General features: G+C 40.5%; 1 protein-coding gene across 2 annotated transcripts in view; it reads right to left on the reverse strand.

The window, feature by feature from the left end:
- Positions 1-18,057, reverse strand: part of LOC118420815 (zinc finger protein on ecdysone puffs-like) — a 50,446-nt gene extending 32,389 nt beyond the window's left edge. For both annotated transcript variants that reach the window (XM_035827829.1, XM_035827830.1), the window contains exon 1: positions 17,348-18,057. In XM_035827829.1, the coding sequence (XP_035683722.1) occupies positions 17,348-17,866 (519 nt within the window). In that variant the 5' untranslated portion in view covers positions 17,867-18,057. The remainder of the gene's footprint in view (positions 1-17,347) is intronic.
- Between the last annotated feature and the right edge of the window lie 609 nt (positions 18,058-18,666).

Here is an 18,666-nt window from a genome sequence, read left to right on the forward strand (position 1 = left end):
TTGCTATTTATGTTTGGGACATCCAGTAGAATCGTCGATTCTCCTAGGAGAGATCTCGATCGGAGCTGGTCCTAGGGGCAGCTCCGATCGGGGTCTCTCCTAGTAGAATCGCCGATTCTCCTAGGAGAGATCCTGATCGCAGTCTGTTTCCAATATCTTAGCATCATTTGAGTTTGGATCGGAGTTGGCCCTAGGAGAGACCCCAATCGCAATCTATACTAGTAGAATCGTCGATTCTCCTAGGAGAGACCCCGATCGGAGCTGGCCCTAGGACCAGCTCCGATCGAGATCTCTCCTAGGAGAATCGACGATTCTACTGGATCGACATCTCTCCTGTGACATATACATTGTAGCAAGGGGACTCCAGATGTAACAAATTTATGTTCTGAGGCCAAGTGACTTTCCTCTCAATGATGCAGCTCCAAACTGAACAGGGGTTATGGGAAAGGAGTGATCTCAGAAGGAGGTGGGAACCCAGGAGACCACGTAATCCTCTATGGATCATCTGTAGTTCAAGTTCAAAAAGCTGTTGGTTAATGTCTTCTAAGGACCCTAGGGTGCATGTATAGGATAGGGTATCCAAGGACTTTTGCAGGTACTGCAACAGACATTTGTCATTTAGAATGAATGGACAGGAGGGGGTGAATGCATTTTGTTTAAGTTTTTTTTTTCAGGCTATAATTTACATTTGTGAGTATTAGAGCTAAACTCTTGTATGAAGAAAAAGGTAAATCAGAAGCTTACAAGAACAATCCATAAAACAGTAATGCTGCATTTCTTTCCAATCCCTTCATCTCCAAGCAGATGTTAGGATAGAATATGTTACGATTTTCCGCTTCCAGTTCCAAAGGTCGCTATTCTACCAACAAGAAGGGACCGTTATAAATTAAAGACTCAAAAACTTGCATATTCGCCTAAAATCCACGAGTTGTGACTGGAGCGACCTTTAGAAGCAGAATGAAGCTAACAAGGCTGGACTCGAAACTCCTTGGAGATCCCCTTCTTACTGGTATGTCATCCTTCAAAGCCACCTACTGACATGCATCACTGTATCTATGGTACTGTTTGGCTTTACCACAAGGCCAACAACCTCTGTTGTAAGCCTCCCTGGGACACTGTGCTATCCCTCCCTGGGACACTGTGATATCCCTCCTGAAATGCTGTGCTATCCCTCCCTGGAGACCAGTAGCTACAGACTTGTAACATGTCTCATGTTTACTTCCCACCAGGAATATATCTTTTATGATGTTTAGTTGGCTAACAGATCCCTCTAGCCTTCACCAAAAAGAGCAGTGTTTTTAAGAGTCATCAATTGTGTGTGAACAATGTGAAACACTTTGACAAGTCTTTGACATTTGCAAACAAACATACATCTGTTTTACAATGAAGGAGGCTTCAGGTTTGCTTCAGGACCTGAGACAGTTCAACTGACATTGACATAGAGCTGAAAGTAAAAGTGACAGGGAAACTGACAAGTGCATTTTAATACATTTATACCCATGGAATTTCTATGTTTTTCAGAGTTCAACAGGACACAACGGCTTTTTAATGGCTATAGAATTTTTACATTTTTCATATATCAAAATCATACTTCAGTTGGCTTCATCGAAAATCAAGGCTGCTTCATCCAAAATCCAAATGTGAATTTTAAATCTTCACTTCAGTTCCCATTTAATCCAAGGCCACAGGATTGTCCCATTTGTTTGTTTAGATGAATAACAATGTCTTTAACCTACATGTATAGACAATTGTACTTGTATGGCAAAAATTGATTATCACTGGTGTATAATCCATTCTTCATCCTAGACTTCTGCCTACTGTAAATGCATTTAAGTTCAGCAAGAGGCGGTAGCAGGAAAAAGGAATTTTCACGGTGGTTTTAAGTTCACTGTAGCACCATGCACTGTAGTCTCTTACTGCCATGGAAAAATGTTCGTGGTGGTTTTAAGTTCGCGATGAAGTGCACACTGGCGGTAACACCATGCACTGTAGTCTCTTACTGCCATGGAAAAATAGTCATGGTGGTTTTAAGTTCGCGGTGAAGTGCACACTGCGAAAACTGCGATCATTAAACCACCGCGAAAGTTTCTGCATTTACAGTATCCAGGCTCCAGTTTCCTGAGCCTGAAGACTTGGCCATGTGACAGGACTGAGCATCCCTCCCTCCCTGTCTGTGCTTTCCTGGATGGCTTCCAAGTGTAAATGCATGTCTGAGTATCTCTGGGTCAGGCAAAAACAGCAGGCTTCACTGAGGAAAACACTCCTCTGGCATAGCAATCTGCAGTTTTAAAGAAAGCTGCTAGAGGGACTGGAATTTAGTCATTTTTTTTCTGAGATCAATGCTCATCCCCCGTCAAGGTATGCACTAAAAATCGATAAACATCATCATCATTTCAAATATGTTGTTCACAAACTACCTACAACTTACTATGAAAAAAAAAGAAACATTTAAACTGCTTGCAATGCTCAGAAACGATTGACCAGAATCTGGGTGACCCCACATGTAGGCCATGACCATTCATGTTTCCTGGACCCAAGAGGCCTGTTTTTTACCGCAAGCATCTGTGAAGTTTATAAGGTCAACTTTAACATGTTTGTTCAACTGGAGCAGCAGAAATTTACGTTAAGGCCAAGAACCTTTGAAGTACCTTCTGGTAAAACTGTTTCCTCTGTAAAACGTTGCCTTCCTCTTGTGTGTGCTTTATCTTACATTAGATGCACCTGTCAACGTAAACCGAGAGGGATGATCTCCAAGCAGATGTTAGGTAGAAAGTCCTCAAGGAGAATAGAGTTAATTCCAGTTGTGGCGGCCATGTTGGATTTCCGGGGTCATCCAGGGTCATGGCACCAGAACGAGACTGCAGGTGGTACCAGCTGGGCATTCTACTATATAGGCTGTATTGCAGACATAAGTATGTCATCTTCGGGAGTGCATTTCACCCCTCTAAGGTTAACAACTGCACAATATATGCCTGTTATCTATAGAAAATATTGTTTGGGACATTTGAATTTGATTTTGGTGATTTTTTTATCAATTTTTCACATTTTTTTATGGGTGACCTGAGAACAATTAGTGTCAATGTTTATATCATCCATTAGTGCTTTGTACTGGTAACTGTGATATAGGAGGTTTACTATACTTTACTCTATTGGGATTAAACCCTACAAATACACAAAATATGGGGATGACATCTTTGCGGGTAGAAATTCAAAAGACATTTGGCAGTTGTTCTGATGATTTATTGATGCCAAGATCCGTTCTGCAAACTACGCTCTATGGGAATGTCATGCGGGTTGTGCTCCTCTACTTTCTTCCCAATTCATGTTTTCATTGTTTTATTCTAGTTTACGCAACATAACCCTACACAAAAAGTCCACGTGTTGGGTCCATAAAATTGTGGGATGAAATGTAGCAGATTTTTTTCTGTTAGGGATTTTTCAATGCCAATGTTGAGAAAAACGTAAATTTTATCGTCAGTGGAAGAGGTAAATTGGTGATAGAACTTAGTAATACATGTACGTAGTTTTATGAACAGATCTGTCAGTCCGATATTTTCATGTTTTTGTAGGGTTTAATAACAGTTACCGATACACAGCGCACATGGAGGATAAAAACACTGACATTAATTGTTCTCAGGTCACCCATAAAAAAAATGTGAAAAATTAATAAAAAATATCACCAAAATCAAGTTCAAATGTCACAAACAATATTTTCTATAGATAACAGGCATATATTGTGCAGTTGTTAATCTTAGAGGGGTGAAATGCACTCCCGAAGATGGCATACTTATGTCTGCAATACAGCCTATATAGTAGAATGCCCAGCTGGTACCACCTGCAGTCTCGTTTTGGTGCCATGACCCCGGATGACCCCAGAAATCCAACATGGCCGCCACAACTGGAATTAACTCTATTGCCATAAGTAAACCCCAAGCCAGTTTTACACACAAACACTCTCCAGCAAGGAATCATTTTGAACCTGTCTGTACTCTTTCAGCAAGATTCGGTGATCGTTTTGAAAATATTGAACAGCTGTCACCAAACAGGCTAGCAATTTAAAAAAAAAAAGAACAAGAAAGGCCAGATTAAAATAAATGGGTGTGACGAGGAAGGTTTTAACTTGAAAACTTCTTCACACCTTAAGTATGATTATACCGGAAGTAAATTATACCTGAGGTATGGATCTTCATGTGCAAATCAATTACAAATGCCACCTTTGACTTCACCTCTATCATGTAGCAGACACCATGTAATACACTGTACTGCTGTCTGCATCTACCTTAGCAGAGTTGCAGAATAAACAAGAACAGCATGGTATTCTAACAGGAGCTCCATGTGGGGATTGGCAAGGGAAGAATGATTTTACCAGACTGTTGAAGCAACTGCTAGAAATTACAAAGGAGATCAAATGGTCTACCGTGCACAGTAGAACCGCATTTGCTTGGTAACATTTTGAAACATTGCTACTTATACATGTAAGTATCCATGCCTTGACCCTGACTTACCCTAGCGGTGTAACTACAGTCATGTAGTGGAAAATGGTGTACCACAATTCCTGAAGATGTACATCACAAACATGCCAACTGTAGAGTCTAAGTCTGACATTACCCTCTATGTATCATTTTACACATCAAATCATCAAATTACCTTGGATATAGGAGAATTCTTTTCCACAACCAGTTTGTACTTAGTTTGCTTACGTTTTGATGTCTCTCAGACACCTTCCATAGTATAATAGACTATGTATACGCCAAAAATTGGCCCAAAAAGCAGTTACTCAACGGTCAACCGTTTCCAAAATCATATCCAGTTTTCTTGAGTAGCTCCGTTTTCGCATCTTCTTACCTGGATGTCTAACCTTCATTGACGTAGACTACTTTTACCTTTTAACATTATCGCATCTGTATTTAGTTCTTTTGCAATTAGCCCTGGGGCATAAGTTAAAAAATAAAGATTTGCTAATAAGTAAATCAGACATTTAGGCGACAACTCCCACCCCAAGTTCACCTCTGTCCTTTCCCATCTTCCTTATTTAGTTCAAAGAACGTCTTATTTGGCCTGAGGAGCACAGATGTATATTTACTCTGACAGACTGAAAATGAAACGTGACTTAGCTAATCCGACATGAAAGGCCTCTATCTACAAATCCCTAGAGTTTAGTTTATTGCTCTTTCTTCCTGTGCTGATGTTGTGGCCTGGTTGCGGTGACAGAACCACTAGTGGTTGCATAACCCTGCAAAAAGAGTTCTATAGTGAGGGTCTGCATGGGGGTCCGGACAACGATTTACACTGAATTGAGAAGAACCTCCTACGTATTACGCTACATCAAAAGAAGGCAATCATGCTAAATTTGGACGCCTTGCTACAAATTACGTTGCTAAGATGGTTTTCCCTACGAGTTATGGGAAATACAAATAGGCTGCCTATGCCTTACGGAAAAGAGCATGCAGACCCTCTATAGTCCTATTCCCTTACTGTTGTCTGACTTCTCTTTACACAGTCTGCTCAATATCACTTGGTAATTACCGAAGTAAAAGGCCGGATTAAGGCGGCCAATCATCGTAAAGCCATTCCACCTAACGCGACCCTAATGAGTGGAAACAGGTTGAATACCGGCCTGATAAGGCAGGGTGGTTTACAGAACCTGACTCCCACATGTGCTCGATCAGGGCTGCTGTACATGGCTTTTGTATCAAGATGAAGACAGTTATTTCCCCCGACGTGCCCGCCAGAGAAACATGGCAGACACTGCTCGGCGGTGCATTTCTATCGGAGACTTGAAGAGAACGTATCCATCACGTTGTTGACCTACGCCATGTGTCAGAGAACACGACTTCTGACCCGGGCTGACCCCTGCCACAGGTGATATAGCCAGGATGGAAGCATAGCCTTTGCAGTCATCTTCAGTGATTCTGATAATAAAACAGGTTTTCTGAGGCATGACCCACCATCAATCCTTTAGTACATGTTCTAGGCTTTTATTAGGTAAGATTCAAAGCACACTTTAGCACTTTCCAGAATTCAAATAACACAACGGGTCTCAGAATATAGTTTTGGGAATAGAACTGAACTTGAAAATTTAGGTGCACAAAAAATTCTAGATACACAACATGGAATTATCAATTAAATAGAATGTCAGCAACTGTATTGGCCGGTATCAGCAGTTGTATTGGTACATCCACAGTCAATAATTTGGTATTTTGAGCCCTTCATTACAAGATTTCTAGCCTATGTTGTTTGGCTTTCTAGTAAAAGCAAACTCAGTGTTCAGTCAATCTACCCAAATGTACCGCAAGTTTTACTAAAACCAATGATTTAACTTTGTTTATGTTTTTATGCTGCTAGAATTAAAAGGTGCAGTTCTGGAACCGTCTATGTCACTATTTACAACAGCGCAAACCAATTATAGTAATTTAAAGTCAAGAAGCACATAATAGTTTTTTAAAGGTCAACCAACAATAACCTGTATATGTGGAATTTCTGAAGTATACCACCACACCTATAGCACAACATATAACAATAGAGATACAGTACAGTTTCACTTCAAACCAGGCAGCAATAATATGTCTGCCACCAGTAGTTCTATCTCTTTACTGTTTTTCAAGTTCCCCAGAGAATGTGTATTTATGTGATCAAGTGCCACCTTTCACATAAAATTTACTGGACCTACAGGGTTGTGTTTATTTGAAAAGAAAGTCAGAAAACTATCAACTACACATAAACAAATAATCCAAGACTATAAATGAAGGTAGAACGTCCATAAATCTACATGTGAAATAATTGATACCTTTGGAACCACCAACGGAAATTGTGAGCTTGACAAAATAGAATTTCTGTACAATGTTTACTCCATCTTCCTCAAGTTGACAGACATATACTGTGAAAGTCAACTGCAATGACCCAGAAAATGTGGCTCGTTGAGTAACATCCAGACAGTGATAAACAAGATGAGTAATTTTGAAATCTGAAACTTATTGCATTATCTTATTCAAATGCTAGTTCTATCATCTATACTTTATCTATAATGTACATGTAACTCATACCGTGTCTATACTAGTTTGAGGGTAAATGAAAATGTTCGGAATTGAAGTCTGAACCACATAGGTGTAATTTTTGTGTCATTTTTGCCCATGAATTGATTTGGCTTCATGCCCAGCTTCACAATGTATACACTGTAGATACTAAACTAAGGACAACTATCATGTGGCTACCAGAAAAACAAGCACTTCTACATTGATTCAGAGTTTCACGAAAGAATTCATCATAGGCTAGATCTAGTAATCAGAAGTTACAGCAGGAAGGTCGATGACTGGATAACGTTACCAGTCGCTGTATGTTTCTTATCTATGGGTCAAAGTCAAGGATACCATGTGCTACCTTTTACCATTAACTTCACATTTCATTAATGGTGTGGTCTCTATTCATAGAACGTAAATATACGTCTATTTTAAAAGCTATCTGTTGTATTTTGTTGTGTATACAGCTGCTAATATTAGTATTATAGGTTTTGATACACAAAAACAACAAGCAAATTCCATTGTATATGTCTATATACAAATGTACATGTATTGTACAAATGTAAATTTAGTACACGAGTACATGTATATGTCCGGGTAGAGATTGCCATCTGGCAGCTTCTACCATAAGAGACTTGTTTGGGATCTCCTCCATCAGAAGAATTGCTGATTTTACTAGGAGGGTCTTCATGGGGTTCGAGGTGGGGTGGGTTGGTGTCCTGACATAAAGCTTTACACTGAATTCAGAAGAAACGAAACCCCTATGTATTACACTAGAATGAAGGAAAGCAAAAGCAGCCTTGCTACCAATTAACATGAATATGACATCTTTACCTATGATTATGAATTACAGGAAATTAAAAAGACCTGCCTAAGCCTTTACAGAAAAGAGCGTACAGACCTCCTACTGGCAGAGATCGTGATTGCAATAATATGTTGTAGGACAGCAGATTAAAATCTCTACCCTGACCTATATATCCTGACAGGTGAAATTTGCAGCCTATTTTCCTAATCCTATTTTCACAGTAAGCAGGGTGCACCCAATCCATATACAGTAGCTGCCAGGGCGGATTTTAAGGGGCAACGACCCCTCATCCCCAGGGGTAATGGTGGCCTTGACCCCCCAGCAGGGGACTCCAAGGCCAAGACTTTCACGGATTTCCAGCTCTGCAGGAAGCCTGTCTGTTATCTGTTCTCATCGGAGACACACAACAAGAGTAGCTCAGCTTTACAGGGCATTTGAGTACATCTTTACACATGAGTAGATGTCCGTTCAGGTTTTGACCTACTTGGTTTTAGATGTTACATGGAACAACGAACAGGCAGACTTTGTTCCTCTGGAAGCAGAGGTTGATGGGGAAAATCGTGACCTATTTTTATATGTCAGCCTATAAGAAGTTGGTGGGGTTGTCTTATTTGTTTGTTTCTTGGGATCTTCATTGGGTGGGGTTGGCTGACAGAGAAACAAATGGCATACAACTACAAGAAAAAGGTGACTATTTTCCCCATCAGCCTATGCTTGGTGAGCATTATGCCTGATGTCTTCCATTTTCAAAAAAAAAAAAAATGATCACATTCTACATCATGCTTACTAGAAACTTTCTTCTAGCCGGAGTTCTGCTTCTTGCCGCTATATGTAGCTGATGCAGGTGGTGGTTGTGTCTTATGTCCTATGATCTACCAACCTAATGAAACTATTTTCGGGGCGTCTAATGTATTAGAACCGAGAAACTTCAATGTGGCATCACAGTAAAAACATTTTGTACAAAATTATCTCCAAGCAGATTTACCGGAGGCATAAGACAGTATCCAAAGGGCCAAAGCAGTATCCAACTGACCAGAGCCCCCACAGTCTTATGCCACTATCTGGAGATCACAAATAAGTGGAGACAACAAAATAGACCCCGTTTTTATCTTGACAGCTGACTCCCACAATGTTCTGCCTGACCTAGTCTTCGCAAGTCCTTATCGTACACAAGACGTGAATTCAAGATACAACCTGGACGAACCCCTGGACTTAAGATAAACTAAAGCCCCGACAAAGCAGTTTTCAGCAGTGATGAAATTTCCTAATGGTGGCGACTAACAACTGAAGCCTGGGGCGATCTCTAACAAGCTTCAAGCGTTATTTCTTTGATCTGAACATCTGAGAAAAACTCTGATAAACAATTTTCCTTGGCAGCACTTTTGACAGCAGCATGCTGAGACCCTTCTCATTATGGGTATGGGGTCAAGAATCTGACCCCAGGACATCTTCAAGGAATCTTCTTCTCACAGAATCTAATCTTTAACACTCTTCTTGAGACTATCTATAACTGTATATGTTGAGAAAGGGCTAAGACTATGGGTGGTCTCTTGTTTTAATGCTAATGTTTTTATCTATCCACGACTATTGACAGGTCTTATGAAGCAAACCGGACAGCAGAATAGCATCACAGACAAAATGGTTCAGACATTTGTCTGATCTGAGTTAGCACCAGATCTTCTGCACACTGTACATCTGGTGCGTGTTACCTGTAGCCAAGGTGTGGTCATACTTTTGTCTGGAGAGCAGCTGGATGGAATAATGAAGAAAACAGGTAAAGTGGCTAACCTCAGGCAGAGAGATTGAGAAGGAAGCTTGGCGCTTTTTCGATATAGCTAGTTCATGTACGCAATGCAGTTTTGACATGGCTCACAGCTCACGCTTTCACTGCCAAGCATACTGGGTTAACCCTACTTTTATTGATAAGTGTGTTGGGCTATCTTAACAAATGCTGAATACTAGCTAGCGCACACCAAAGTTTGGATTTTCCACAGCATTTCACTTTTCATACAGTTGGCTGTACTTTGTGCAGTAGGTGGATGAAATATTTCTGAAGGACAAATATGCTTGACTAAATATATCTCCAGGGCATGGTTTATGAAAAACTTTGAAAAACTTTCGAAAAGGTGCTGAATAACAGCACACATAGAAAATAGGATTTTCCACAACATTTCACTTTTCACACAGTTGGCTGTACTATGTTTTGTACGTGCAGTAGGTGGATGAAATATTTCTTAAGTACAAATGAATTTTACTAATAGTAATATACATGTATATCTCTATATATTGTAGAAAACATTGAAAAACTTCCTGTTGGTCTTACACATTGTAATTTTCATTTGGGGCTGGTGACACAGAGCCAGGCTGAGCTGCCAAACATGAGAAGCATCCAAGAATTCGTTGAATACTAGCACACATGAAAATTTGGATTTTCCACAGCATTTCACTTTTCACATGGTTGTACTATGTGCAATAGGTGGGTGAAATATTTCTAAAGGACATGGTATGCTGTAGAATGCTTTTAAAAACTTGCTGTTGGTCTTACACATTGTAGTTTTCATTAGGGACTGGTGACACAGAGCCAGGCTGAGCTGCCAGGCATGACAGGAATCCTGGAGATGCACAGCATTCCTCTTCTCCAGCCTGACGGACATGACATGACCCACACCTCATACCCTGGGTGCCGGGCATTACTGTCCTAATGTCACAGGAACACAGACATGCAGACGATACTATTATCAAATATAGAAAAAAAAACTTGAAACTGTAACACATTTTTAGCATGAGCATGATGTAAAGATATCAATTGAACCAAGCTGAGTCTACCAACAAAATTTCCCCCTCAAGATAAAGAAAGTAGCATTTCAGAGGGTCTAGATAAAAAAATTTTCCCGGGGAGCATAACCCTAGACCCTTCGACAGGATTTCCATTCAAAATTTCAGGCTGGCTAGAATACTGGTACCATTATCAAGTATAGAAAAAAAAACACCCTTGAAACTGTAACACATTTTAGCATGGGTTTATTTCCCTTCCCTTAAACTGAACAAAATACGAAATGATGGGCTTTCTGTGCAGGATTGTGAGGTGCAAATTTGCCCTACTGTCTGAAGGCTTGGTGCAATGTTGACTGACAACAGAGGTACAGCCCCTAACAAGAAGAAGAGTAATTATTCCGGGGAGGTTGACTTCATGTTTGTTTGTACGTCCCTCCGTTCTGTCTTGAGTGAAGGTCTGATTGGGAGTCCCGACAACAATTTACGCTGAATTCAGAAGAAGCCCCAACGTATTACGCTACATCAAGGAAGGCAATTACGCTAAACTTGGTCGCCTCGCTACGAATTACGTAGATAAGATGGTTTTCCCTACGAGTTACAGAAAATCAAAATAGGCTGCCTACGCCTTACAGAAAAGAGCATGAAGACCCTCTTGAGTGGACAGATCATATGTGGAAGGAGCTGCAAAAAAGTGAGCCGTTATGGTATTGAGGCTAATAGCCTTATCTATATAATCCCATACTCTTGTCTGGAAAATGTAAATCGATCCAGCATACAAAATTTTTCATTAACCGTCCAATTTAGGTTTGCAAGGCAGAATTTTGATCATGATACCTGGAAAAAACTGATTATAGGGAGGTAACTGTAGATAATTCTATGCCACTTCTTCTAGCTCAGATTACCCAGACCTAAGCCTGGTGGGTTGGTCTGGGATTGAGATAAGCTTGAATAATAATCCCCAATGGGCTTCAGATTTTCAATCAAAGTCCACTTACAGAGTAAGAGATATCCTAGACACAAGCACAGTTGTGACCCATCCCTGGGTACAGGCTCAGCTGGACTGGCTTCTCAAACCAAACCCTCAAATGTTGATGATAAAACAAGTCAATTGAATGACATAAACCTCCCTCAGTCTCTGACACAATGTTTCAGGGCAGAATTTCAGAAAACACAGTATGGGGCATAGAATGGCTATGAAATCTGTTAAAAGCTATACTGTATATATTGTATACTGTTGAAAATGCTTGGTGTTTAACAAACATACGACATACATGTACATGAACACTACGTGTAAGAACGTGTCTACCAGCAGCAGTGTTTAGTACTAGTACCTACATTGTAGCTACATTGTATCATAGTACTACAATGTGTGAATAGTTCAATTGTCACCAATACTAGTTGACTGTCAAAATGTAATGAACAGCAGGGGGTGCAGGCATTGATATGAGATATTTTGGGTGACTCCAGTTGAATGCACAGCATTCTTTTGTATTCATGGAGTGAATTGATACTTTTATTCAACTTTACAATGAACATATATATAGCCCAGCATGCTGGGTATACAACAAGGATGTACTAAAAGGGAGTTATTGGAAACACCCATTTAGCTGACAACTAATTCTTTCTGAATGCTTTATTGGTTAATAATTACAAATCACATATTGACAAATAAGCTATTGGGAGGAAAGATTGCCATTTCTAATGTCTGCCGTACTAGACCAGATATCAGAAAGAAAGGGCAGGCATAAAAGAACAGAATTTTCCCTCCCATTTTCTTGCAGGTTGGGTGGGGAGGGGGGCAATGTAGTAGACACCTCCAATACTCTAAATTCAGAAAGATAAACGTTAAAATCAAACTGGCTAATTTCTCTTTATGCTAAATTCAAGAGACAAATACAAGTCACTTTAAATCAAATTGGTCCCACTAAGAATCACATAAAACATAATAAAAACAGCTAATTAAGCCTAAAAGGGCATGCAGCGCCCTTAGGCAAGTTGGAGCTCCTCACCTATAGCACACCATGCCTAAACATGTAAACATCAACCAATTGTTTACAGGTGACAAGGTTTACCTTTGGACCAGTGACCTGTGTTCATTACGTTACCTGTACAGCAACAATTGGTATGTGTTGTTGTTAATTCAGTACTCAGTAAGGTGTGAAACAAAGATCTTTCGTTACGTGCCAGTTCGGCAAGGTCAGCTATGTTTTGAAAAGATTAATTCTATCTTCTAATTACTATCCTCCAAAATATGGACTTCAAAGATTCTACAAGCAACAAGGACTCGAAGGAGGAACATTCCAACAACTTGAAAAAAATAAATCCAAACCAATTAATGGAAAATCTGCATTTTTTCTTATCTGTTCAGCATTCCTGTGCTGAGGGCATGGTCCACCCTCCAGGGGGAAAAGCATAGCACAGCTTTTCTAGTTTTCCTGTTGAACAGTTCACAAACGTCATCATCATCGTCATTTCCTAATTGTGGGTAAAAACACCATCTTCGTCAAGTCATTTTTGGCAAAGCCAACTATGGTTAATTATACTGTAGGTATGTTGAAGGGAAATTAAAAGACTGTGTGAATTTGTAAGGCTGTCTCCAGGACCCATCCCGTCGTCCCAGTACGGAAATTTGCTTATACTATAGATAGAAAAAATATTACCCCATCAATCCCAAGAATCTGAACTTCATCACATGAAACTGCTCAAAATCTTATTTCATGAGCATAAAATGACATGTTTAAAAACAACATGGGCCGCACCCAAATAATGAGTGGGACGTAGGGCTGTGTACCTAAATACCCGTACCTGTACCGTACCTAAAAAATTGTTTAGGTACAGGTCCGGACCTAAACATCTGTGTACCTGTGCCTGTACCTAAACAAACTAAATCACTATTAAACACTACTTTTTAAGACTGCTGGACAAGGAAATCCCGAATCAACAAAGACAATGGTGATAATCTTGCAGTTGAAACTTAAGAAAACTTGCAAAGAAATTGTTTTGAGATTCAAATATGTATTGCCATACAAAGATGACAATTTATCACTAGAAAAGACAGTTAGCTACATGTTTAACTTACATATACTTGGTTAAACTTTTTTAGGTACAGGTGCAGGTCCGGACCTGTACCTAAACCCGTGTACCTGAACCTGTACCTGTACCTGAAAATTTGGTTAGGTACACAGCCCTAGTGGGACCAAACAAATTAAAAGCTGTAGATAGCCCTCAACTACACAATTGTAAGAGGATGTCAGTCTTCTGTAGCCTTTATCTGTATCTGATGTACACCACATGCCAGTACCCCTTAAACCTTGGTATTTAATTCTTCCTCATCAACAGAAACATCTGCTATATGGGTGGTGCCCGCCTGGCTCCCTCAGTCAAAATGTCACCCTGCTTCAAAAATAGGACAGAAAAGATCAACATCCTTTCTACAGTTTCTCTTTTCTGCTTACTACCAAAAATACAATTTCAAGTCAACAGAGCATAAAACTGAAAATGTTCACAGAAATGACTGCTCACAAAGTCAGTAAAACCTCTCCCACTTTATTAAAGCCATATCAAGAATTATGGGAGAAGCCATATTATGTGTTCCAAGAAAAATCATTTAATCCCTAAAGATCAATAAATGGACTAAATAAATAGCTGTATCCAGCCCCCCCCCCCCCAATTTATGAAAAATCCATTTCCATAACCTTGAATTAACAGATTTACAAACAAACATGGGTTTCTAAATGATGAGGGCGATGGAAAAAATTCAAAGCTGCAGACAGCCCAGACTTTAATATTGCACCCTAAAATCCCAGTCAAGACCAATGTTGAACTTTTGCCAAAACGATTATAAGCTCAGTCAGCAATTTGGATGTAGAAGGCATAATGAGAACAAGCCTTAAGCAAAGTCTCAACACATTATGGCCACCATATGCCAAACAGTTGTTAAGGGTCACAGTGGCCAGATTCCTTATCTTGAGGTATTCACCACTCATGTAAAAACGACAAGCTGCTTCTACTAAAATTCACACAAATGGACTGTTTTCATCATTCTATAACTGCAAGATTGTAAAATCAGTCAGAATGTACATACATGTAAGAAGAGATGCACTGAGTAGTAACAGACATTTTGCCGCTTGTTTCTTTCAGACTCTTTTTTTACATAAATCCTCATATTCTCCAAGCAGAGGTTAGGTTGCAGAGATAGTAGAGTTTGGGCACTGGTTTGCCTCTCTCATGAGTGAGCTAGTCAAAGTCCTGACCACTAGCATCTCCATGACCCAACCTCTGCTTGAAGAATAACATCCTCACCCCTATAGCAAGGACTGAACTTCAGTGACATCACACATCTAAATTCAATTTAGGCAGCAACAGAGAAAAGTAGTTAAGTAGTACTTAGCTTTGTTATTTTGTAGATGCCTGAGTGGTAACAATAAACTGCAATCAATAACTATCTGCAACCTAGCACCTTGTTTTGAGGAAGTCTGAAGGAACCCTTAACTGCTCAGTCTCCTTAATTTTCAAACCCATCAAGTTTATCTGGAAAAGATGTCTCCAATCCCTTCCCCTGATGTTCACCTTGACTAAACGATTTGTCCAGACTGGCCGTTAAGATAAGGGGACCGTAACCACTATCTTGGAGACTGGGGCCTCGGGAAAAATATGTTGTGTTTCCTGTTGCAGTTCTGAGAAAAAAAACAGGATCGGATCCGATCGGTAGGTAGGGATTATCTTTGTTTTTTATGGAATTTTTCTAGGCTGGCCAAAACTCTAGTGTGATGTATTACAATACAGAAACTAAACTTAAATACATCAGGACACTAAGTGTCTTTCAATGTCAAACTTGAATATGAATACATTTATCCTTCATTAGATAGGACAAGCAGCATTTTTTTAACTTAACAGGAAGCAGGCTGAATAAAAATTCCAACTGGAAGCTATATGAATTATGATTACAGTGTCCACTGCCCACCCCAAGAAAATTCTAGGGTTGTCAGGTTTTTCTAGGGTAGGTCGGCAAACAGGAAACATCACATTTTTTTTCTAGGCCTGGGTAGTCGTCTTGCCTTCCTGCTCAGGTCTGAAGGTGCCCTAAGGTGTTTACAAACTTCCACCACCCTTGGCTACAGCTTCTAAAGCCTAGGGCTTTCCCAGACACAAGTAGAATACCAGAGTTCTCTCTCTGATGAATGTGTGGTTTTCATACTTGGGTTACCACAGAAAGGAGGCCAAAAATGGCTGCACAATAGCAAGAACAGACCTGGGCCGGAAACCTATTACAAGCTTGTTTACAGGCACAAGGGGGTTTCGATCTGAGATCACGTTCTTTCTCCTCTGTTCAGGAGCGTTCATGCTGGGGTAGGACATGCCTGTGGAAGGGGAAGGAATCCTGGAAATGCAATATTCACCACTTGTAAACTTATGGGTCAAATACAGTTATGCGCGGCTTGTGAAAACAACGCCTGGGTTTTATCACCTACTGTCTATTTTGGTCATCCACAGCGCATTCTTCCAACAGAATATCGGCGCTGTACAGGGGTAATATTGTACTCGCTGTGTACTAATAAGAACTATCTGCAATACTGAAATGTGTATACTATAAGTGAAGTGTATTTCGGATTTGATTGAACTATGCATCAAACTACAAATGGTAAAAAATAACATCATCCTACTGTGTTCAATGGTAGCTAAGCAATGGTACTCCGGCTATAATAAAAGGTTGTCGGTATATGAATCAAATATACCAGAAAGTATCATATTCTGATATCATGTATCAAAAGCAAATAGCTGTCACAGCAGGATTTGCGCTTGTAAATCTTTCTTTGCTGCTGAAATAGCTGACGTGAACAGCATTTCTATGTGACATCCACAGACAGCAGATACAAGTCACTGAAGGTGTGTATGAGCTGTAACAGTCACTGTTGGAAAATATACTGTAGAAAAAACATGACCCCCAAAGCCCCTATTCTCCAGGCACTGAGGCATTGACTGGAAGATTGTCAGAGTTGTGTTTCTTCAAGTTAGAAGTCAAACAGGGCTTTCTCCTATGCAAATACAGTCTGCAACAGACTAGAAATGCTGTTGGGTCAAGACGACCCTGAACATAATTACAGGGCAATTTTCTATGTTATCCCTGTCAGAAGTCCTTCTTGCAGTTATTCCTTCAAAGTGGAACCTGACACAACAGTTTTGCCTTGGTGGGAAAATAAGCAATCTTTGTTGTCCCAACACTGGAAGAGTCTAGTAGCTGTGATCTTAAATCATAAAGGTGGATGAACAACATGATTTACCAATACATGTGGTGAAAACACGCCAATCATAAAGGTATGCCATTCTCTCATAAATGGGGGTGTGGTCTTTTAAAGAGGCCGACCAACCCAATTTTTTGCTGCCAATTATAATGTCATCAGCTGTCTGTTGTTGCATAACATATGGAAGAAGATACAAGTTGAACATCTGTCGTGTGTGTCCTGTGTTCCCAGTATTGACATTGCTAATCTGTGACTAATGTGATCCCTGAAGAATCTGTTCTAGTGGTTATAAATAATAGCTAATCTTATCTTACGTGTGACGAATGAATGGACAGTGGTGGACATTGGTATGCAGAGTAAATACTATTGAATCAGTAGGCGTCTAGCCATTTTCAGAATTATCATGTAGCTGGTTTGACTGACTTGTTTACACGTTGTCGTCCTAGAATAGAAAGTGATGAATGAGTGTTTAACTTCAACAATTTGTCAATTTCTAAAGCATGACATACCGCATTGTTTCTTTTGTTGTTCCTACGGGCTTGTTGTTGCACGTTCTGATACCGCTGCTGTGGCGGGGTTCCTAACAGGCTAGTCTGTTGCTGCTGTTGCTGCTGTTGCAAGAGAAGCTGTCGCTGCTGCTGTTGGAAGTTAGCGTTGGCCAGGACGCTAGCGGACTGGTTCCCTACGAGCCCAGCGGGACCGTTCCCGAGCAGGCCGGCTCCCAGCGCGTTGGGCACCGAGGCCAGCCCGGCGAGGCCGCCCTGCTGTTGCGCCATGTTGCGCTGCATCTGTAAAGCCGAGCTGGCCGCCTGGAAGTTTATATTTTGGAGCTGGCTGGCCTGCATAGTGTTCCCTAGTACTTTGGCGATGACTGCGAGCTGTTCCATGCTGGTCCCTCCCGGTACGGCCCCGAGCAGGCTACTCGCGATGCCGCCTTGGCCGTTCGGGCTCACCGCTCCCGACCAGAGCCGCTGGTTCGCCGCCTGCCCTTGTGCGAAGTTCTGCCCGTACCCTTGACGATGTGCCATTTTTTTTCTCCGGCCGCTAAGAAAACTCTGGATTACTCAGAACAAGAGGCGTACCGCCCCTTTCCGCGGGTAAGGACGGAAGGAAGAATTATCGTCGGTAGTTGTCAGGACACCACCTGCACGTCCTCATGTTTCCATCTCAGCGGAATATACAGACAAGATGGCGGACAACTAATGTACCATGGGTAATTTTTTAGGGATGTACCATTCATTCTGGGGTAAACGAGGGTGTGTGAAAATAAAACATGTAGCAACAAAATGGAATATCATTAAATCACCGATTTTAAATGAATGAATGGTAAGCAGTGAAAAAATAGATTCTTCTTAGCTTTTGACAAAACAACAAAGTTATGAATATAACTTATTGACTTTGTACAGTTTGCCATCGCAGCCGATCAAAGTATGCGCATAATGTGTAATCAATATGCTGAAAATTTTGTGAAACATCTAGATCATATGTAAGATGTAATTCCCATTTCTCCCAAACAGAATGATTGATTTTATGGTGCCAACGATCATAGACTGTTCATAGTGCTTCTAGCGGACAAAAGCAGTAGTGCAACTTGAATTGACGGACTTCGCGCAAAAAGGTAATCTTGGTGAACACGGGTGCGTGCGAAGACAAGTTACAATCACGCTCAAATTGATGTGTTTTTTGTTTGCTTGTTTGTTATTGCAAGTCTTTTTTTAACCTCCTTGGTTATTGCTATCGTTGGTCACGTAAATGCGTCCGTTTCTTCGATACTTAGAAGTGGAGACGCGCATAATCTCTTGCGTTGTCACTTTTTGTTACCTACCAG

The sequence above is a fragment of the Branchiostoma floridae genome, chromosome 8 (genome assembly GCF_000003815.2).
Source record: "Branchiostoma floridae strain S238N-H82 chromosome 8, Bfl_VNyyK, whole genome shotgun sequence".
Classification (NCBI taxonomy): domain Eukaryota; kingdom Metazoa; phylum Chordata; class Leptocardii; order Amphioxiformes; family Branchiostomatidae; genus Branchiostoma; species Branchiostoma floridae.